Source organism: Eutrigla gurnardus (assembly GCF_963514095.1).
Source record: "Eutrigla gurnardus genome assembly, chromosome: 10".
In the NCBI taxonomy this organism is placed as follows: Eukaryota; Metazoa; Chordata; class Actinopteri; order Perciformes; family Triglidae; genus Eutrigla; species Eutrigla gurnardus.
Genome location: NC_139924.1, coordinates 7507161 through 7530026, shown reverse-complemented (window position 1 = coordinate 7530026; position 22866 = coordinate 7507161). Strand labels below are relative to the sequence as shown.

General features: G+C 43.0%; 1 protein-coding gene across 1 annotated transcript in view; it reads left to right on the top strand.

Annotated features, from left to right (window-relative positions):
* aipl1 (aryl hydrocarbon receptor interacting protein-like 1) overlaps positions 1-21475 on the top strand; it is a 90641-nt gene extending 69166 nt beyond the window's left edge. Inside the window, exons 2-7 of the mRNA XM_084020380.1 lie at positions 17437-17564; positions 18769-18948; positions 20032-20220; positions 20403-20579; positions 20669-20810; positions 21083-21475. Coding sequence (XP_083876506.1) covers positions 17460-17564; positions 18769-18948; positions 20032-20220; positions 20403-20579; positions 20669-20810; positions 21083-21282 — 993 coding nt within the window. The 5' untranslated portion in view covers positions 17437-17459 and the 3' untranslated portion in view covers positions 21283-21475. The remainder of the gene's footprint in view (positions 1-17436; positions 17565-18768; positions 18949-20031; positions 20221-20402; positions 20580-20668; positions 20811-21082) is intronic.
* Positions 21476-22866: the final 1391 nt, after the last annotated feature.

Sequence of the window (22866 nt, the reverse complement as noted above, 5' to 3'; positions counted from 1 at the left end):
TGTCAGAACACAGAGTGCCAACAGCTGATTTGTTCCTTGATGGTGATTTTAACCATTAATGTTTCATTAAGAGGATATTGAGACATTGGCAGGAATATGTTTAGGGGTGTGTTTGATTTATTGATCCGTGTCTCATCCCATTAGTCTCAGTAACAGAGGCCAGCAAACAGAAAATTGAATTCAGAATGTAACTTTGGTTAACTTTACTGATGTCATGCCCATATTTTTCTTCAGGTGATGGTGTGCATAAAGTGCCCGTTGGCTGACCTACAGCAGTTCTTCACTGGCAAGCTTTATGTCCTCATGTACCAGCTAAAGCTGCCAGCTGAAGAACTGTTGTGGTCGGCCCTTTCCTGCTGCGGAGACCCGTCCATCCTCAGGAGGGCCAAGAGGACAATGACCCAAATCCCATCCAGCCTCTTAAAGTCATACGAACCAGTAGAAACACCTGTTACTTATGCGGCACGTTCATGTGTTGAGATTCATACCATGACACCTGCTGTATCATGTAACAAAAGCATTGCATCATGGGACAGTACATCATCTCTGTCCTTCTGGGTTCGTTTTCATAATGATAGGTCATTATATTGTTGTTGCATGCGCACATTTGTAAGTTTCCCCTGGCTTGCGTCATCCCAAAAGAACACATTGTAGTCGAGCATCAGGAGTCACATTCAAGCCCCCCCCCCCTCTCAGTCAAGGTTTGGAATATGACTCCTCGTTAAGATTTAAAAAGCAGTGCCAACATCTGAAATGGATTTTTAGCTGTTCAAAAATGGGAGAAGTCCATCAGTGTTGAAACGCAATCCTCCCAAAGTTGAGTAGCTGTCCACTCACGCTGGGAGCTCAATAGTCACAGTCGAAGCTAATAAAGTTGAACACTTACAAAAAACATTGTGGTTACACTTGCTGTCTTGCTAGTGGTGACAGTGGACACGAGTCATGCTCTGTATTTGTGTGCTTTATGAATAATGAAGAAATAAACACTTAAATAAACAGCTGAAATCTGCTGTCAAGACGCCTCTGCTTTTACTCCTGTCATAAAAGGCATCATTATCAGTCATATTTCATGTTACTACTTGTGCCCTACTATTATATGCTCCTATTATTATTAGGAGTAGTCACCAATCTATTATTATAATTGTTATCATTCTATAATTATTGTCACTCTCATTATAAGGAGAAGTCACATTTACATTACTATTATTATTATTATTATTATTATTATTATTATATTATAATTATTGCTACTATTATAAGTAGTCATTTCTCTAAAGTCACTATATTGTGAATTAGTCCAGACCCACTCTGTATGAAAAGATAACCTGTTAATATTTGATGCTGTATAAATAAATTGAACTGAACATTTCTCCTCTGTAACAACCCTAATGTCATGCAGAAGAGCACATATAAACAGGCAGGCAGACAGGCAGGTAGACAGCCATCTTGCCTGTGACCCTCAGCAGTCATAAATCGAACTTCAAAAGCGAGGGCGATGCCCAGAGCAGGATATGAGAGCGAACGTGTCCCTTTAAAAGCTGCCAGCCAGAGTCCAACAGAGGAATGTTCTGGGGCCTTAACAAAACCAGATGCCCCGGCTTACTCTCCCTTTGCACACATGCTCTCTGTTGCCTACGCTCACTCCTCAAGCTCTTAACACCGCAGATGGAAGCAAGAACTGGGCAGCCTCCCTCCTCAGCCCGCCTCAAGTACATCGTCTTCTTTATCAACTGCCTCAACGTGGTCTGGCTCCTAGCTCCCTGTCTGTGTCCCAATCTCCTTATCTGCTTGTCTGTTCCTCTTTACCTCTCTGTCCTTGTGCTTAGCAGACCTTTTCCTCACCCTCCACACACACACACACACACACACGGGAAACGCCGACATGGGATTATTACACTCCTTCCTGTACATCCTCTTCAGGGAGAACTGCCAGTACCTGCATTAATGCGCCACACCAGTGCACAAAAGGGTCACGCCTTGACCTTGCGTGGGTTAGTTTCAGCCCAGTGACTCGCCTGCCTGATCCCCTCCTGGGGAATCTGCCCGTGAGTGCATTAAGAGATTGTGGAAGGAGGGATGCACCTGCAGTAAGAAGAATCCACCTGACGCCATGGGGTGGGACCACTTTGATTTCATGTATTTGAAGTCACGTGCGTCTGCGGCTATGCCTCTCTCGCTCACCCAGATGTGCCATACCTGAGCCACTAGCCCCGGTCGGCCTGTACCTGTGCCCGTGCCAGCTGCCGTGCCGGCTGTGCAGAGTGAGCAAGCAGAACAGGATCACAGAAAGAGACGAACAGACAGCTGCTGCAGCTGGAGAGACGGGAGGAGCATCATCAAAGGAGCGCTGAGTCACCCGTCACGCCATCAATCATGAGACTTATTATTAGCTTATTTTACAGCATAGAACTTATTTAGTTGAAAGTATTTAAAATTAGAATGAATGCCCTATTATTTGTACTGTGCAGCAGCCATACTAAGAAATGTCTTATATAATTTGTATAATTTGTTTGTAATATGCTGCTAACAAACTACAGCACATTAGTGTTGCAGGCTAATGGACTTAGCGAACACTTCCTGTTAGAGACATACATTTCACAGCCGGAGGGAACATAAACAATAATCTTCTTAAAAGGTGTGAGCAGTAATAGCAACCCCCCCCTCCACCCACTGAAGATGAATCACTGACAGGTACTGGTGGTGTTGTGTTGCAGGTATCTGCTCAGCCAGTTGGCACTCAAATCATCCTGATGGTTTTTGTTGAAAAATCATCTGCCAAAACCTGCACAGATCCTAAACTAACACAGTTCTCGATTCCCAGTGATAGCAGGTTCTCTACGTTGCAAACTTAAGGATACAGAAGAGCAGAGGTGAAACTAATAACATTGGCTCATTTAGGTGTCAAGGTGAGCTTTATCAGTGCCCTCCATGGGGATACAGCCATACTTCATGTTATTGATTGTGTCTTACATGCAATGACATGTTTAACTGCAGCTCAAAGTCCCACGGCTGTCGGTTTGTCGATCACTTTTAAATAAGAGTAAACTTTTCACTAATGCAGTCTTTTAATCAGCATCAGGGTTAGTGCACAAACAGCTCAGCAGACCATAATCTGTCTTAGAGGTTCTGCTTGAGCTCAGTGAGAGATAAGAAGCCTGAAGAAAAAGGAGATGCTAGGATTTGTTTCCCCACATCTGGAAAGAGAAACGTAAATAATAAAATAATAATTTAAAAGAAATAAGGCGCCAACAGTATGGCCATTGATCTTTTTTTTATTTTAAATGGCTATGACAGCATTATAGCATAAGCAACTCCAAAGTCAATTCAAGTGAGGATTGCACTTGTATTTCAGTCTTAAAGCAGCCAGTTTGGGCTTGTATTTCTTCAAACAAACATTTTAAATGTCAGCGGTGCCAATAACCAAAAGTCTGAGCTTTGCATGAACGCACAAGACTGACGGAGACAGTTTTTCCTCCTGGGATAAGGTTGCCGTTGCCCTTTGGAATATGTAATGCCCGTCACATCTTTGCACAGCATGTATAGTCATCAGGCCATTGACTTTGACCCATAGCTGTTAGTAGATTAACTTCATCTGTTCAAGTTCATCTGGCCCGCATAGAGAAGGTCACGGAGACTTCCTGCAGTCTTTTCAAGAAGATAAATCTAACCGTGCTCTTTATCTGCCGTAGACACATTCTCCATCTGGACATCTATACAAGATCGCTCCGTGTTCCTTATCGCTCCTCGTCTCAAAGCGGTGCTTTCGGTTTAATGGCTAATGGAGTGACGGAAAGTCAGAGAACAATGAGCTAATGGACAAGATGCATGTATCCTAGATTTTTAGGTAAATCGCGAGGGTGGACGTGTGTGTGAGGGTGGGTGTTCTTATTCTCTGGATCCTGTGTAGTGTCTGCTGCACAGCCCTAGTTCACCTCTTAAGTCAAAGCAGGAAGAAGGTCCAAGGCCAGGTCTGAAGAGGTTTACAACCTCTCCTAAATTCTTCCCTGTGGGTGAAATCATGTGAAAGCTGCTTAGGCAGATTATCCCTGCCTCGACGGCAGCTGGCAGTGAGATCTTTGGGAGTGCACCTGACTCGGTGGCGGTGACGCAACAGCAGCCTTCTTCGCTGCGTGCTCCCACAATCCTCCACGACCTTTAGCCTCCAGAGGGAAAAGTGCATCTTGTGGCCAAAAGCAAGCAAGAACAAAATCAGGAGATAGCCGACACACACACCTCAACATACAAGTGATCCGATTAGAAAAGAAATTAAACATTTTGAATATTTAGAAATTCTTGCATTATTAAATGTCCCAATCAGACGTATTATTTCCTATTTGGTTCTGGTTTACTGGTTGGTTGGTTTGGTTCTGGTTTTTTGACATTTGTTTACTTGTCAGAGATAAGATGATGATGGTTTCCTGAACTTCTTTCCATCATCGTCCTTTGTGTTTATTCCAATGATCTTTATCAAGAAGGAGACAGACATTCCCTGTCCGATAATAAGATATTACAACAACAAGAACTAAAAGAATAAATCATAAACAGTAAAATCATTTTTCAAAAGTGTCAACAACAACAACAAAAAATATCACATAAAAATGCAAATATCAAGGAAGGAGAAGGTGAATTCTATAAAGGGATGCTATATATGTCCAATTCATGCTCTCTGCCTGCTTCCAGGTGTAAGAATAGAACCTTTGTTGAGCTAACTGTCCTGTTTTTGTCCGTATTGTAGTCGGTTATAAGATATGACAAGTTTAGATTCATCTGTGGCAGCTGCTTTAGGCCATTTGAAATCTGGGGAAGTAGATTTTGTCTATGTTTGCTCAAACTTGTCACGCATGGGCAATTTACACGTAAATGAGGTCCATGCAAAGAATCCTCTCCTTCCAAGTATATTTTAATGAGGTCCCAGGTGCACTGTCACCCCATGTAAACACAATGCTCCAATAAAATCCATGACACTGAGGCAAGTTTAATTAAAAATCAAAACTTCACACAAGACCGTTGCTAGGTACAACCAGAGAAGAACATATCGGTGGTTTTCATCTGATGCAGAGGTAAACCATGATGCTTGGAGTTCATTACTGAAAAAAACCTTTTACACAACCCACAAAGCTTAATATACCAGACGCCATCTAGACGACAGTTGTGGATTTGATTTGAAAGCTGAGAAGAATATTGAAGTAAAAACTGACAAGTGCACAGATGAACGGTCTCATTACTGGCAGGCAAGATGAGTATACGTAATACAAGAGACGTGCCAAATAAGTGTTTTTGCAGACTGTCAAGGCATTCATTTTTGTCCATGTTTAGGACCATTTAAGTTGTCCTTAATCAAACTTTTTAGCAGAAACTCGGCAATAATTCCCACTTATCATTTTGTCAATTTAACAAAATATAAAGCTGGCAGGATTCCAAAATTCAAGAAAAGTGAGACAGGTGTGCATATCATTTACTAATCCATAGTGATAATCATTCAGTGATAAACTGTGTGGAACAGCTTAATGGTAAAAAATGTAATATTGTTTCACCATTTATATACACATTGAGCAGATGGATAAGAAAGATATAGATATGAAATAAACTGTAATACAGCAAGCAAAAGTGAAGTATGCCGTTGTAAATCACTATGTGAATAATTCACAACAATGATGTTATGGACTTCTGACAAATACAAAAAACCTCTGCTTGTCTCTGTAATAAATGACAGACTCCAGAGGGGGAAAAGAGCAAATACTTTCAAAATAACCACATTTAATTAACTAAATGAATGAGGAAGAAACATTATGTGTAACATGTAAATGTACACAAATATCAGCAACTCACTCACAGAACTGCAGAGTAATTGTTGGACTAATTACTGTATATTTGTAATGGCTGTCTTTCACCGAGGTCTTCTGTTTTGTCTCTGGCTGATTTATGGAGGGACTATCCAGCTTTGATAAATGAACAATGAATAAAGCAATATGATGAAACACTGAAGCTTTTTGTCATATTTAACTTTGAAAAGACCATAAATCAGAAGGACCTAGAGCACATTACTGGCACCCGTCTGCAGAAAATGCTCAGCCTTCACATAAACATACGGCACAGTAATTTTGTTAGATTTTTTCAAGACTGTTCGTGAAACTCATCCAAAGAAAGTAGAAGTCGGGTTGGATTTCCACCAAAAGTCTGATACTTAAATCTGCATATCAAATAAAAGAGTTCCCTAATGCTATATTTCAGATAGACATGTCATTAATTCTGCCACAAAAATGTTGATAATCTGATTTTAAACCAGTCAGGGATTGAAAGGTTATACAGAAGTAGCCTACAACCACCACTAACTACATTGTTTGAGCCAAAACGCATCCCATCTCTAAAGAGCCACTTCGACACATTGCAGCCGATACTTGGCCGGCACCGAGCTCCTAAAATAGACGGCAGCTCCAGATAGGTGGGCTTGGAGGCGAAAGAGAGGCAGTGCAGGATAGTGGCACACAAGTAAAAGACGATCGGTATTGTGGGTCTGAAATCTGCATCACATGCAGTGGAAATTAGGCACACGTGTGTGTGTGTGTGTGTGTGTGTGTGTGTGTGTGTGTGTGTGTGTGTGTGTGTGTGTGTGTGTGTGTGTGTGTGTGTGTGGTGACGTCAGAAAAAGGTGCTCTCTCTCTTCAGTGGAACCCTAGTATGTAATTCTTCAGAAAGTCTGAGCAGTAGTGGCAGGACAATCTTGTTAAAGGGCTGTGATGGGCCGTCACACAAACTGAAACGTGTAGATAATATCATCACGCAAGACTACAAATACAGCTCGAGTGAAACGAAAATCTGATGAATTCCTGGCGAGTTCACGCAATAAAGCAGAACACAGCGGCCCATACATGTGTATGAGCTGGAGTGGGCTGCAGAGAGTGTGGCTTACCAAACGCAGTTATAAATAACTTGGACGGCCTGCACCTTAAGACGGTTTTGTCTGCGTGGAGGGCGCTCAGAGTTCAATGTAACCTGACAACTTAATCCCTTGTAAGAGAGAAAGAGAGGCAGAGGGAGACTGATGAACGTGGGGCCGTCTAGGATTTCCAGGCTACTGTCGCTTATTAGCACTTGGAGAGGAACAGCAAGCATCGGCCCTTTTTTTGGATCTGGTTCAGCTTGTAATGTGCGTGTGCACATTCACTGAAACACAACACACAAACCATACTTTTCCACTCAGCCAAATTAGAGGGTTTTTTTTTTTTTCTCTGAAACTCTCCACAGTCACAGAAGGGATGAGTAGAAGTAGAAGGAGCGGCTTGTAATTAAAATGAAAAAAGCTGGTCCACCTTAAAAGGTCACTCCACCTTGAGTGAGCCTAGTCCCAAGTTGTTGCTAACTGCAGGGTCCTTCACTTCATGGGTCTCGGCGTGGTGGAGCATTTATCCGCCGACAAATAGCCTAAACTGTTACATTCACAGCGAGAACATTCAATCCAATTATATGCGTAGAATTCAAAATCACAAATTTATCTCAGAAGGCTTTAGAATCTGTACAACACACGACATCCTCCATCCAATGAGGAAAACCTCCGTCATTTAACAGGGGGAAGGCATTTAATTCCTCGATGACTCCTATGAGCCAAGTGAGGCCTAATCCAGAAGAGGTTTTTTTGTTTTCTAATGTATGGGGCGCCGTGGCGTTCGGTTTCACCGTTCTCCTCCAGTAGCAGGCTTACAGACCTCGCCGGGGTGGTGTGACTTCTCCTTCCAGCTTCCATTCCTGTACTGAACTGTCTGGACATTTTCATAGAAGGTGAATTCAGCATCAAGAAATGCCTTACCAGTTGTATAAAAACAAACTGTAAAAGGCAGGTTAGCACCAGTACGTGAAAAAAATCAATGGTTGAACATTTTGGGACATATGCTCGTTAGTTTTCTTGCATAAAAGCTATATGAGGAGATCTCTGCAAAAAAAGTGTCCATTTCACAAAATGTCCAACTATGACTTTCATAAATAAAAGCCATCAATAGAAGAATTCAATATTTTAAAAATATTGTTCTTTTAACTGTAAGTAGTGAATGTAGGCCGCCTCCAAGCTTCCTCTGAATTTACTGGAGTGAAAATGTGGAAGCTGAGCCCATCCTCTGGTATCATCCGTTTGGACGCGTGCCCACGGCCAGAGGCCGTTTTTGGAAGCGAGAGGGTTCAGCAACCAAGAACAGCTGGAACCAGTATTTTCTTTATTTTTCTTACAAGAAAGAAAGAAATATGGGGGGAAAAATAAGCATTTTTTTTTCTGTTTCCGTCTTCCCTCCGACAAGATGGATTTTTTCGTGTGATGTGTGATCCCACAATTCTGGCTTGATCTTGTGATACTGCAGTAGGAGATACGGGTAGTTCCCAAAATGTCAACCTTTCTGGTGACTAGAAAAGAAGATCCTATAGATGGCAACATAACATAATGCCGTGTCTTTAGGTGGTCATTGACCCACCACAGAGGCTGGATATTGAATACCCAGTTTACCTGTTAATAACCAACTGAAGGCCAAGATTAGTAGGTACAGTCTGAGCTGCTATATGTATGACTGCACTGCAGCAACCTCCCACTGAAGCTAATGTTAGCCATCCATTAGTATAGTAACAGTCATCATTTACCACACAGCGAAAATCCACATATTTCATCAAATCTCAGAGTGAAAGCGTTGCTTAGCTACACGACAGCTTTCCTTATTTCTCTCATATAAGACACTGAGATTCTTTCCCCCCAAAAGTGGGCACGGACTCGGACTGATGACACAATGCCGGCCTGCTCTGCACACGCGTGTCTGTTCACCACATGCAGCATCCATGTGTGAGCAGTCTGACCTTTGATTTTCGCTGCATGCGACATCCTCGCTAGCATGGAAAACGTGTGTGCACGCGTTTGTGCCAGAATCTGGGATTGTCCCTCTTCTGTGTGCAGCTCACGCATACTTGAGGAAATTGTCAATAGTTGCTCATGAAGACCAGGAACCAGCTCAGCCCTGTTCTGCCTTCTGAACGCACATGGTCCACATTAAAGCCATCTCACACGAGGGCGTGCCATCCGGTTCTTCCATCAAACGTCTGGTTATTCCCGCGGTCGTCCTTAGGTTAGGAAATGACATTGTATTTGAAAATCGGCCTTCTGAGAGGATAATCTTCCCTGGGAGTGTTAGCAGAGACTTCCAAGTTCACTGGGTTTGTGTTCAGTCATGCAGAGAGTAACAGTGGACTGTGATACTGTAAGGCTGATGCATTATTCACATAACTTGGTTCAGCTCCACAGCCTCGTCTCCTTTTAAAGGTGTATAGTGGGCCTCAAGGTGGTAGGTCTCTCCTCCATGTTCATCCATCGTGTCTCTGGAAATTTAGACGATTAAAATTAAACCCAAAACTGACAAACAAAAAGGGAGTAGTGGTGTACATTTTGTCTGGAACGAAGCAGCGTTGAGGCAAGCTGTGTTGTCATAATACCAAAAACTGACTTCTATATGATTCCCTGCCTAAATGTCTCGAAACCGATACTGAAACGATACCATGGCAAAAGTCTAGAACTAGACTAGAACTCAAAATGAGTTTTCCCTTTTAATTAAAAATGTTAAAAAGTCCAAATGTATTAATTAAAACACGTACATGGTATGCAGAGTTTGCAGCCAGATGTCACATTAAATAGCGTTTAATTAAACATATTTTGGTAAAAAAAAAAATAATAATTGAAAAAAAGCGGCACAACTGGCCAGCAACAGTTCAGGTGGAGAGTGGTACTGCAGCACGGGAGACAGGTTTCCAAAACAAAAACACACAAAATGAAATTTAAATTCAGGTGAAGTTCTGTGAGAGGTTGATGAGGCAAAGTTGCTAAAACCAGGAAGACACCTCAGTTACTGAGAAGCCTTTGGTGGATCATGTGGATTACAGGATGCTTGGACAGATTCAGGAAAGACAGCGAGTCTAATGCTATCAGTCCATTTGGTTGGTAATTAGAGCTGCGTTGTTATTCCTTGTATGGAATGGAGTCTTGTTGATAGAGCTTAATTTGTCGACTCCATCCTTCCAGTTAGTGCTAGCTAAGTCCCTGGATCTGTAGTATATGTTTGGACTGCTGCAAAGTTAAAACCGTCCTCTTGTGGATCCATTCAGTCCTCTAGCAGAGCGCTGCACACACATCACTGCCCTGCTGTCACACAACCACGCAACTCAGCAACCCTGACACACTTAAAGTAACAGTACTGATAAAATGGGGTATTGTACAGTATTTTAACAGCAGCGTATCCAATGCTTTTCTAATATCGGTATACTTTTTATGTAGTTTTTACTCTAACAGGTAGACCAGGTAACGTGTATTGAGGTCAGACAGGATGCGCGCTGAACAGCACGCATTTAATCTGTCGGCTGGACCAGGTCAAGGGATTAGACCAGCTTGTTTGGGGAAATACTCGGGTCGATCCTGTCGCTCCCTGTTGGCTGCACTTCAATCACATTCAATATCCGGCTTCCCCCCTCTCCGATCCCCATTGGCCAGGCAGGAAAGGTCAATACGACCCCGTCACATAGTCTGATCACAGCGCAGAACACAATGAGTAATGACAGAAGCACAGGCAGGATTTTGTAAGGAGGGTGACTTCATGGCATTTAGTACTGGAAATACCACAAAAGAACAGGCAGTACTGCGAGAGACGCAGTGAAAGCATAAGATGAAGCAGTTACCATTACAGCAATCAGACTTCTGCAGTAGGTCGGACAACAACTGCACACGCGTCATTTCACTAATCTTCATTTCAAATGTGACGTACCTGTGACACACCTGCTATTACTGGGTAGGCTACATATTAACTGTTAAATCGAGGGTAAAGTCATGAGAGATCACTGATGTTATTTCAAGATAGAAAATAAAAATCAGTGAAAGAAGTCAGGGTTTGCTACACCGTATGGATAGAATCCAGAATATCAGGTAAATTATACTCATAATCACGTCACACAGTGCTGCAAGGCCACGATTCTCCAAATCATTTTTGCTTTGGTACAAATTATAATAAATATATTTTCTATAATAAAGGTTTGTATCCTTTCGTTTGTCCTGCAGGTGGCAGAGAGAGAGATAGAGAGATCTGGATGTCTCAATGGTGGCATGAGCTCTTGTTGAAAGTAAATAGTAGAATTAGGTTTGTGCAGGTCTCTGTACAGGGCTGTTAGGTCAATTGGCTCCATTAGCTCGCAGCATGGGCACAGGAGGATTTGCCTGGTCTTTGTCAAGTGTCTCATCAAAACTATACTGCAATTACCACCGACACCACAGACACGTTACAGGAGTATGAGACGCCCCAGGGACAGATATGCATTCTCTAGATTAAAGTCAAGAGGTTAATGATGCCTAAACAGGATTGTTTTTGAGTGTTATGGAGTCTGTAGAAGAGGGAATGCTGATGAGTACTGCTGCACATTATTAGTTTACTGTGTTTCCTACACTTAGTTCTAAAGGGGTACTACAATATGTACTTTATTACTATGTATTTACATATAAGGGCATGCCCCATTCTATCCCAGAACCCACCTTTCTATTTCCGGTACATGGGACCTCAATATGAATTTCTGATGCATGTATTCCTATGGCGAGATCAAAATGATTTTCTGGTCCCGTTTGAATTGTGCCATGAATTTCACATGTTTGTGGTTTTTAAAGATATTTTTTCATGGAAAAAAAAACTACGATTACTGGCACAAGTTTGATAATGGAAGTTTTGTGTGAGGCCGCATGGTGAACTACAGCTCGTCGCTGCTCTCGACACAAATGATATATTGAGCCAGCGATTCCTCGTCTTCTCATCGGACGGATGACGTGAAATATTTTAATTTAAATCCACAAACAACATATTTCTAATTCGGGTTATATAACGACTGGGACCAGCAAATAATTATTTCAGCTGCATTGAGACCCATACATTTTTTACGATCCCAGAGGTCCAGTGGGAGTCTAGCGGAAGGGGCGGGACTTCACCAATCTATAAATTCCCTCCAAGTCTAGCATGCACGTCTATACCCTCTGTTGCACTTGTCCCACAGAGAACACCTTTGGCGTACGCTCATAAGAAACGGGGAGCCGGGCCTGCACCGCATGTGTGTCGCATGCATTTGCCATTTGTCCTGGCTGCTATGTGTTCTGGTATGTAGCTAAAGGTCGGGGCCAGGCGGAGAGCAGGGGCCCGGTGGGGGTGGGGGGTGGGGGGGTGCTGTGGCTGGGAGGAACCACAGAGCCAAAAGGGCCAGCAGCTCTGCTGAGAGTGGGGATTAGGACGGAGCCACGGATATCAGGGTAAAACAATGCAGATCCTTGTGTACAGGCTAAAAGAGTACGGGCTATAGAATGCAACAGGAAATAACCACTTGGAGCACTATGTCCATTTCATATCCCTCTTCAGACACCGCACCAGGCAAAGTGTGTGTAATTTAAGAGCAGCAACCGATGTACGCCTCAGGAATCTGAGTGTATGTGTCATTCCAGAAACTTCTCGCCTGACGTTACCCATTGCATGACTTCACAGTGCTCCGGTGCAGAACACACACACACACACACACACACACACACACACACACAATCCAGCAGTCCTCCTATTGGCCAGAAGAGGTACTGCAGGGTCAAAAGTCCTCTGCCTCAGTGGTTTAGAGATCAGAGACTCAAACCTCTGACCTTTCCTACTTAGGCTCGTGGCCAACAGTCTGCTTTGCACACGTCAGGCTAATTTTGCTACATGAATAGCCCGGATTTACGCAAGGAAGAGAGAATTAAGTAGTTGTCAATACATGGCCTAGATAGCATCCTTTTTTGGCAAGTTAAATGCGGAAACAAAACGCAAAAGGGTTAAATAGCAAATTTGTTCGGTTTGTTCCTGTATTTAATCGAGTCATGCTACAAGAATGATCGCTGTCTTGTTGACTCACAGCAGAACTTTGTAAGACATGTTTGGGAGGCTGCCATTTCTTATGCAATCTTTTCAGATCTGTGACCTTGTCCTGCAGGGCCTACGAGGGAATTCAAACTTTGAAATATGTGCCAGTGGAACATCACAAGGGTCTGAAACAATATCATGAACATGTGCATGTTCTCCTGATGAATACTGCACATATATCAAAGGAGCAGAATGCTCTTTTTTACCGGTAACTTTGCAGATACATCGGTTGGGAGCTTAGGCGGGTGATCGTTCAAATTCCACAGACATTTGTAACCTTTGAATGAAAGTTGTGTGCACAGCTTTCCTTCATCTTGGTCCCTTTGATAAATATGGTGCACACACACACAGTTTAAAAGGTTGAATAGAAAGTCCAAATATGAAATCCTGTGAGCCTGGAGGATTTGACTGACTTGATTGAACTGCTGCCATCCCGCTTATCCTTTTCAAATCTTTGGAGGAAATATGAGGGATGGACTGGAAATTGTCAACATTTCACTTCCTAATGTAGAGTGGAAGGGTAAAAAATGGCACGACTTTTTATTGTTTTCATCAATCAGCCTCAATATTTACTCATGCGACTGCAGAAGCAATGTTACATCAAAAATCTGGATTTTGGAATTGGAAGAAAAATATGTAAAAAATTAAATGATAACCATCATGTTTTGGATCATTTGATATTCCACATCTGTGCACCACATACTTGCATTGGCACAGTTAAAATAACAATTGCGGATCAATTTCTTTCATATGTTTTGCTGAGAGTTTAAATAAAATGTTTTATTCATTCATTTGATGTTGGATGACAGTGTTTCACCGACTTCTTCTTTTAAATAAAGAGCTGCATTATGCATTTTTAAATATATTACTTTATCCTCTATTCATGCAGGGAGACCTTATGATTTATGATTATCTTATTTAAGATCATTGAATTGTTGTCTCATCTGTGATGTAATACAAATATTTATTTCTAAAGTGTTTCCAGAATGTTTAAGTGCCATTTTAAGCATATTTTCAGCCAGGATAATCATGACGTGACATTTCAACACCGTCCCATGTCTATGGGATCTGTCTAAGTGCGTGCGTGGACAGATGACGTTGGAGTTGAAGTGAGTTTCTTCATTGTTCCTGAATGTCAAACTTTATTGATCACAATAGCAGCTGGTGTGAAAGAATTCCTACGCCTATTTGTTCCTCCCTGATGGGAGCAGCCGAAATGTACTAAGGAGAGGGTTAAGAAGAGAATAGTTTAAGCTTTTATTTCTAAAACCCAGCCTCACAAAGCAAACAGCTACGTCCAGTGACTCCCATTATTAGTAAACACTGTAGAGTTTCTCTCTGGACTGGGTCAAACTCCTTGAGATGACATCTGTCTCCAAGTATCTCCTTCTCCCAGACCGCCGAAGGATCCAAACAGTTCAAATTGATTCTATAAAAGATGAAGAAGAAAATATTTTCAAGCGTGATGTGTCATAATTTGCGTAGGGGAATGTTGGAAAGCATCTGTAGGTTGCTTTCCTTCCAAAGTCAGAACAGACGACACCTCCGGCTAAATGTCTCCACCGACGATGCTATACGCATTACTGATGTATGCTTGCATGAGGGAGTGTGTGTGTGTGTGTGAATATGTGTGTGTGATCTATACTTCCAGCTGAGGGTACAGCCTCTGGGCAGCACAGTGTGCACATGCCTGAGCCTCAGAGAGAGCACTCCCTCTCGGTCAGCACGTCCCTGGCGTGTGCGTTTGTGCTGCAGCAGGGCGTGGCTGAGAGCGAGATAAAATATCTGGGTTTTTGTCTTTGGCCCAGATAGTAGATGTGCACAGATTAACCACGTGACTCGCGTGTCTAATAATATGTGTGTGTGTCCGTCAGCGTCTCCATGGGAGCGGGACAGCCAGGCTGTGATTCACTGTGTAACTACACATATACAAACACAGAGGGGAAGGTCCTCCTAGCTATTCAAATGTGTACGTGTGTGTCAGCGTATAAGTATTTACTTCAGACCACAAGTATTAAAAAACGTAAGTCAAAATGTCCCTTGCAGCTGTATGTTGTGGTAAAGCTGTAAAGTAAAGCTGTATGTGAAAGGAGTGGAGACAAATCTTAAGGATATTATCATCTGATTCTGCATTCTACGGTGCGTTCGAGTTGGATTGGGTTTCATTTTGTTCTCACTGTAGGTTTTATTTCAAATAACTGTGACTCCAATTGCCAAATAAATGCAGTGGAGAATGTTTCTCAGCCTTGTTCCTTCTATATCTGCTAGGTCAGCGTTCCATGTCAACCTGAGAGGGAAGGATATTCTCTTCCTCTCACACATTCATCACCATTATGCTATGTGCGTATAGACTGTGCGTCATGGAAGCAGCCCTCCCCTGTGGGTAATGTATATGAATGAATGGCTCCTACACAGAGAATGGCTCCTCCCCAGGAAATCCACGACTGTACTTTCCAGAAATAGAGTATGACTTGCTTAAAGTGGAACTAATGCATCAGAGCTGAATATGATGGAGACCAGGGGTGTGCCTCCTGCTGGTCGCTTGAAGCTGAACCTGTTAGCTGCAGACGCTGGCACACTCGACTCCCTGTGCCACCATGTGCATGCTGCACACACACACACACACACACACACACGCACACACTCACACACACACACACACACACGCAGCCAGACACACACACACGCAGCCAGACACACACACACACACACACACACACACACAGCCAGACACACACACACGCAGCCAGACACACACACACACACACACGCAGCCAGACACACACACACACACGCGCACACACACACACACACACACACACACACACACACACACACACACACACACACACACACACACACACACACACACACACACACACACACACACACACACACACACGTATAGCAGAGCAGCAGAGATGGATGTGGGCGGTGTGACGCCAGCATTATGAGTCACTCTGACGAACAGCCGGAGTTACAACACACACCATTGTCATGGTACCTCTCCAACAGGTTGCATCGCTGCTCTCCCTCCACTCACCAGATGTGAGGACACAACATGGCAACTTGAAATCACCGAAACCTTATTCAGAGCAAACCTCTAATCACATCCTCTCAGGTTTATAATTAGGGGTTCAACAGTGATTAATCACACTTTCATTTATTTTTCTTTTAAACTCACAGATATGACAATTATGTAAAAGGCTGTAACTATAGCAACACAAACCTGTCATCCAAGGGAAGCAGCCAGCCATATGCCCAGCGTTTCCACAGAGAAGGATGGAGGAGCAAAAAAACAGGGAGACAATTTCACTGTTTTTATGTTCATCATATCATTAATATATATTATAATGATGAGGCTCACGAAGGCACCGCCTCATGCTGCTACCACCTCTGCGGGCGTTTGTGAACGATGCAAATTAATTATGAAGTCAAATTAAGTGTTTTTGTCAGCCAGTATTCCATATAAAAAGGTCTCGATATGAGCAAGAGTAGAAGAGCCAACTCCTGCTGCAGTACCGACATCAGCCACAAGAGAGCATAGAATCTGCTCACTGCCAAGTAGATACCAAACTGTTGCCTAATCCTGTTTGTCACATCAGTGGAAAAGAAAAAAAAAAGGCAAACTTGATAGTATGCTGCAGCACTTTCCAAGGACATAGAGGTCTTATTTGAATAGAGATAAGCCTGCAGCCTTGCCTGATAAAACGTGGTGAAATACGTTATTCCCTGCTCTACAGAGGAAACGCAAATCTGCAAAGTTATACAATTTGTGAGCACTGCCAAGGTGGAGTTATGGGGTTTTCTCTTTGCGCAATTAGTACAGAGTAAGGCATTAACACTGGGTAATGTTTTAGAATAATTGCCCCCTCAAACTGCTTGCAGACTTTGTTAGCAAACAACAGGAGCCTAGGATTTCTCTCTCTCTCTAACACACACACATGCACACACACACGCCGCCCAGATGGGAGACAGATGTTTAACAGACAAGGTCAAGGAGTCCATACAGTAATTGTCTGCTCAACCATTTCTCAGTACTCTCGGCATTGTTCAGATCACCACATCCACATAAATCCAGGAAATTTCCTCTGGAATGGAAATCATGTCCTACTCTCAGACCTATTTGTGTTTCTTGTCTTTCTTTATACTTTCTCTCTCACACTCGTTTTATTCTGGTCTAGTCGGGAGTTCAACAGGGTTGGGACTCATCGCCCACACCGAAATCAACGTCTACATCTAAGAAAACAAACCAATAAATGTATTTATCCACTTCTAAATCTCGTTCTGGTCCGTTCTGGATGTTTCTGGCGTCCGACAGAGAAAGTGCTGATGACGACCAATTCACAAAGCAGCAAAGAGATGATGAAACATGAGGAGAGGAAGAGAAGTTTCTAATCTCATTATCCCTACCTAAACTAATCCCCCTCCAAGTCATCCACACCCTTTACACATATACCCCACACGGACTTACTCCTGAGATAGATATGCATGCATGGTAATTTAAGGTAATCCATAACAAACCAGAAGATGTCGGATATGCAGGATACGATGTTGCTGGGCTTGGAGGGAATTAAAAAAACCATCCTGCATGGAGGCACCGGAGACATCCCAAAATTCATCACTGGGGCAAAGGTACTGTCGGCCTTCAGTTCTTTATTTGCATTTCCTGATACAAATGAATAGCTTTACTATCCCTTTTAGACCATTTACCAACTCAGCTCTCATCCATTACAGACTAAGAGGTGTGAGTACACAGCTATTTCACTATACGGTAAATTAATCCAACTTAAACACATTTCAGAATTATAGCAATGCTCCTTCTTTTGGATTAATGATTGGAATATTGCCTCACAAAGCTAGTTTTTCATGTTCTAAATCTACTTAAAGGTGCTAATGGAAAGTTAAGATATGCACTTCATAATCACTCCATGCACATAATCTTACAAGCATGCAGACAAGAGAGGAAACTTTTCTATTAAGGTTGCAAAGCAGGAACATTTTTTTACAGCCTTGACTCTGACCATCACGTCGACTTGTTTTAAACATGGCAGGTGTGTAGATGTGTTAAGTATCTACAAATGTGCTGGGCTTGTTGTGCCTTTTCTTAATATGCACAGGATTTGAAGGAGCAATAATATATTTGCCCATGGAAGCACCATGCTCTGTGATGGTTTGACGATACATTGCCTAATTACTTTAATTTATGGTTTGAATCCCCCTTTAAGCCCTTGCAACTGTAATGTACAGGGTGGGTGAGGGGAGGCATGTTCATGTTGTTGCAAACCTCCCTGGCGGCCAGTAGGGGTTGATAGAGAACATAGACCACCTTAAATGAGAAGAACATTTCCAGAGCTTAATCAATACACTTAAGGTTAACCTTTTTGACCTTTGAAATCATTTTGAATTTGAAAAAACAACAACCTGCTGCTTCACATTTCTTGGATGTTATACGAGACTGTACCTGCTACTTCTGTGTGTTCATGACGTACAGTACAGCTTATTGACTCTTTCTGACAGAGGACGTTTGATGGCTGATGAGTCACTAAAGGCACTCATCATTAAAATTGGACAACCATGCAACCTTGGCACGTCTGTCCTTCCTCCTGTCTGTCTGCCTGTAGAATTACTGTGTAGAGCTTGTAATGTGACAGTGTGTTTACTCCCCTATTTCAACATGCCACTTTTCATTTTTTGATATTTGATCATAAGAGAGGCCTTATAAGGCACTTCCAGGTTATTTCCCCCACTTTCTCTCCACACTATCGTTTTATCAAGTAAACATACTTCTTCTCTCTGTGGCCATCCTTATGTGTGTTTTTATTGTTTTATACTACAGGTGACGTTCCACTTCCGCACACAGCTGTGTGATGATGAGCGCACGGTCATCGATGACAGCAAAGTGGTGGGGACGCCCATGGAGATTGTGATCGGTAACATGTTTAAACTGGACATCTGGGAGACCCTGTTGTCTTCCTTGAGGATCGGAGAGGTGGCTGAATTCTGGTGCGACATCATTGTGAGTGCTAAAATAAAACCTAAAGTGCCAGCTGCTCTTTGTTTTACTGCGTTCGCGTGCCGCCTCGTTTTCCTCCATGCTTGTTTTAAAGCACAGTGCATCACGTTCAAGAACAAGCATATGGAACTGTATGTCCTGTATGCATACTCTCCCATTTAATAAATAGAAAATGAACAGTATCCAGATAATAAATATATCACCGTTTGGCTACCTGGCAAACAGAGGAGAGAGTGGGGTGCTCTTGACCAAACTGGATCAACAGGCAACCTGAAGTAGAAACTCTTACATAATAATAATAATTACTATTATATATGTGTTTTCTTACGAACATTCATTTATTAAAGACTGTCGCTGGTCCATCTGATTAACTTCCAGTTGGGTTTCACTTCAGGTTCTCTGCATATTTACTTTAAGAGTAATATTTGCCATAATTAATGGTTTCGCTGCTATGAAACTTTATCCCGTACAGATATGTCGTGTATGGAAATGCTCCTGTAGGAGAGGACTGGTGTTATGATGCAAACGTACTTCTTCTGAATGTGTCGATGTAGGTGGATCTTATTTTAATCTATCATTTCTGGTCTGTGTGTGTCGCACACCGTCAGAGACAAATGGGGTTGACGCGTTCCAGCATTAATCTGCAGCAGCCTCACTTTTTCCTAATCGGCTATGAATCCTGCTGAATCAGCACTACTGACTCGCCTCCACTCTGATTAGATTTGATGGGGCTTAGAGCATTTATTCACTCCTCTCTGAACAACATGGCTGCACCACCACATGCCACGGGCTATGTTGTGCAGTATCACTCCCGACCAGCGGAGGGCAAACTTGCCATGTGAGACTGAGGAGATGGACTGAAGATGATGTGACACAACTCATTTTAAATGTCTGAGAACAATCCATCGTTGATCTGTTTAATGCAAAATGAGTCAGACTTGTATGAGTGCACTATGAGGACTATGAGCTGCACCACAATGCTTAGCCGAGCAAGTGCATAATTAAAAAGCGGCTCAACATATCTAAAGTCACCATACGTCTAATCCCACTTTAAAACTGTTTCTCTTGTGATCCTCTGCTCTCCAGCACACTGGCGTTTATCCACTTGTGTCCAAGAGTATGAGGCGCATAGCAGAGGGCAAAGACCCAGTAGACTGGCACATCCACACGTGTGGCATGGCCAACATGTTCGCCTACCACAGCCTCGGCTATGACGACCTGGATGAGCTGATGAAGGAACCAAAACCCCTCTATTTTATCCTGGAGCTGCTCCAGGTGAGGAAGAACTATGTTTGTGGATCTGTGTTGCAATGGTTGTCCGTCTGTATGTGTCAGCCCTGTGATAGACCGACAACTTGTCCAGGGTGCACTCCAGCCCCCCCACGACCCTGAAAGGGATAAGCCAGGATGGATGGATGTGTCAAAACATAATATGTGTGTGTGTGTTTGACTGGCAGGTGCAGCAGCCCAGTGAGTACCACAGGGAGACGTGGGCTATGAGTGACGGGGAGAGGCTGAATGTGGTTCCTGTGCTGCACGGCCAGGGGAACAAGCTCTACAAACAAGGAAACTACGAAGAGGCCACACAGAAGTACAAGGAGGCCATCATCTGCATCAAGAATGTTCAGACGAAGGTCATTACGTCAAATGAGTGGTCCAAAATCTAATGTACAAGTATGAAACGGCATGTACAGACAGGGATCTGAACCACTTTCCTCTTCAGGAGAAAGCGTGGGAGGTCCGCTGGTTGAAGCTGGAGAAGATGGGAAACACCTTAACGCTCAACTACTGCCAGTGTCTGCTGCGCATGGAACAATTCTATGAGGCCATCGAGCACACCAGTGATATTATCAACCAGCACCCAGGTTTGGCAGATCAGAGGGCGACACCTCTAGCTGCAAAAATACGTCAAATTGTACAGACGATGAGGAAATGATCCTACTGCTCACTTGATTTATTATCTCAGCAAACATTGTAAACATGAGTCTACGGTTCGAGTCGCTAGTTTCAAGTCTTCTTCAATACATCATGTCTATTTTATTATGCTCCCATTTAGTTCCATGTCTGTACTTCAGCATGTACTGCATGTCCCTCACGTGAACAGCCGCTGTCAAACATATTTGCATTTCACCTGCAGGTGAATTTAAGGCCTTCTTCTTGCGGGGGAAGGCCCACGCGGAGGTGTGGAACGAGGCGGAGGCTCGGCAGGACTTCAGCAGGGTGCTGGACCTGGACCCCGGCATGAAGAAGGCAGTCAAGAGAGAGCTGGCTGTGCTCAGCATGCGCATGGAGGAGAAGAACCAGGAGGACAAGAACAAGTACAAAGGCATGTTCTGAGCAGGTGAGACTGCAGCGGAGGCCGGACAATCAAAGTGATGGGCTAACGCTGGTAAATCAGAAATCTTCACGCTTCATTTTCCCTTTAACCCATCCCTGCATTCCCTCAGAATGTGAGACACCAGCAGTGTTTAAGGTCATGTCTAATAAATGATCTGGATTTATTAAATCTGGAAGTTATAAGCCATCCATTTCTGCTCGTCTTTCTTTTCACTCCGAACCACGAGTGAGCCAAAGTATAAAGTTGAGGACGTTTCTTTTAATCTTACCTAAATTGGTTGATATTCAATGGATTCATTGGAGCGTTCAACTGGCTGTTTGTATTGCATTTATAGAATGTTGCATGTTTCGCCAGGTCTAAAGATGTAATAACATGTGAGGATTATAGATGCATTAGAATAATAGACCATAAAGATGTGCAATAGATATAGACAGATGTGAAGACGCTGATGTAACATTTGTTTTAAGTAATTTCAGTGACAAAAATGATTACAGAGGTGGTTTGAATATGTTCCCACACCCGACGTCATGAGTCCACATCACCACCATTATTGTAGTGTTTTCAACATGTATGTCACAGTATTGCCACTAGTTTTTAAAGATACAATAACAAAAGAGCTTAAGTAGTGGCTACATTACTTCTAGTTTTATCTATTCATATCATAATAAATGAAAACCAAGTTACTTCTCCTAGTCTTTTCAGCACATTGGCCTTCCACAAGGTGGGGCTCTGACCACAATTATTTCTCCGTTTCAAACTGAACCCTGCCGTAGAATTTACCCAGGAGCTGCATTCTCATTTTCATGAAGAGTCTATGGGGCTCGTAAATCGTATCCACTGCTTGGTTCCTTCTTTCCCTTTGCACATTTTAAAAAGGAGAGAGGGGGAGGAAACCGTGAATACGAGACAAATACAAGAGTTTCAACTGGGAAATGTACTAAAAAGATACATTTGAATGCACTTGTGTTTGACAATCGGGATGAAATATTAGCTCAATAGTATGACATCACACAGAGAGCTCAGTTTCATTCAGGGAATCCCCACTCATCACTATCTACCCCCCCCCCCCCCCCCCCACCACCACCACCTTCCCCACACAGGTCATGGTATCGTGTAGCAGTCACTCAGAAAAATGAGGCTGACGCTAATGCACCAGTCTTACGATAAAGAAAATCAATAGGAGCAGATCAAAGAAAAAAAAACATGCAAATGTTCAAGTTACAGTATCCAGCCCTTTACAGCCGCCTTTAATAACGCAGCCCCTGCTGCTGAGTCCTGCAACCCAACAAGGAGACTAAAACCGTGGTTTTGCTACAGCACTCATTAGAGACACAGTTTATCTCTTCTCGGAGCCAGTTGTTACATTTTGTTAATCTTCACACCTGAATACCATCAGTGCTATTTGGAAAATGCAGTTCGGAAGGATAGATTTGTGATGCCGGTCTGTGCCACGCTGGAGACGCTGGAGACGCTGCCCTGGACTAAAACACAGGGCTACAGTAAATTCTGCATAGCAGCACAATCCGCCGCTGGCTTTCCTCCATAAACCACTGGTGCTGATGTTGAGAAGAGGGGGGGAAGGG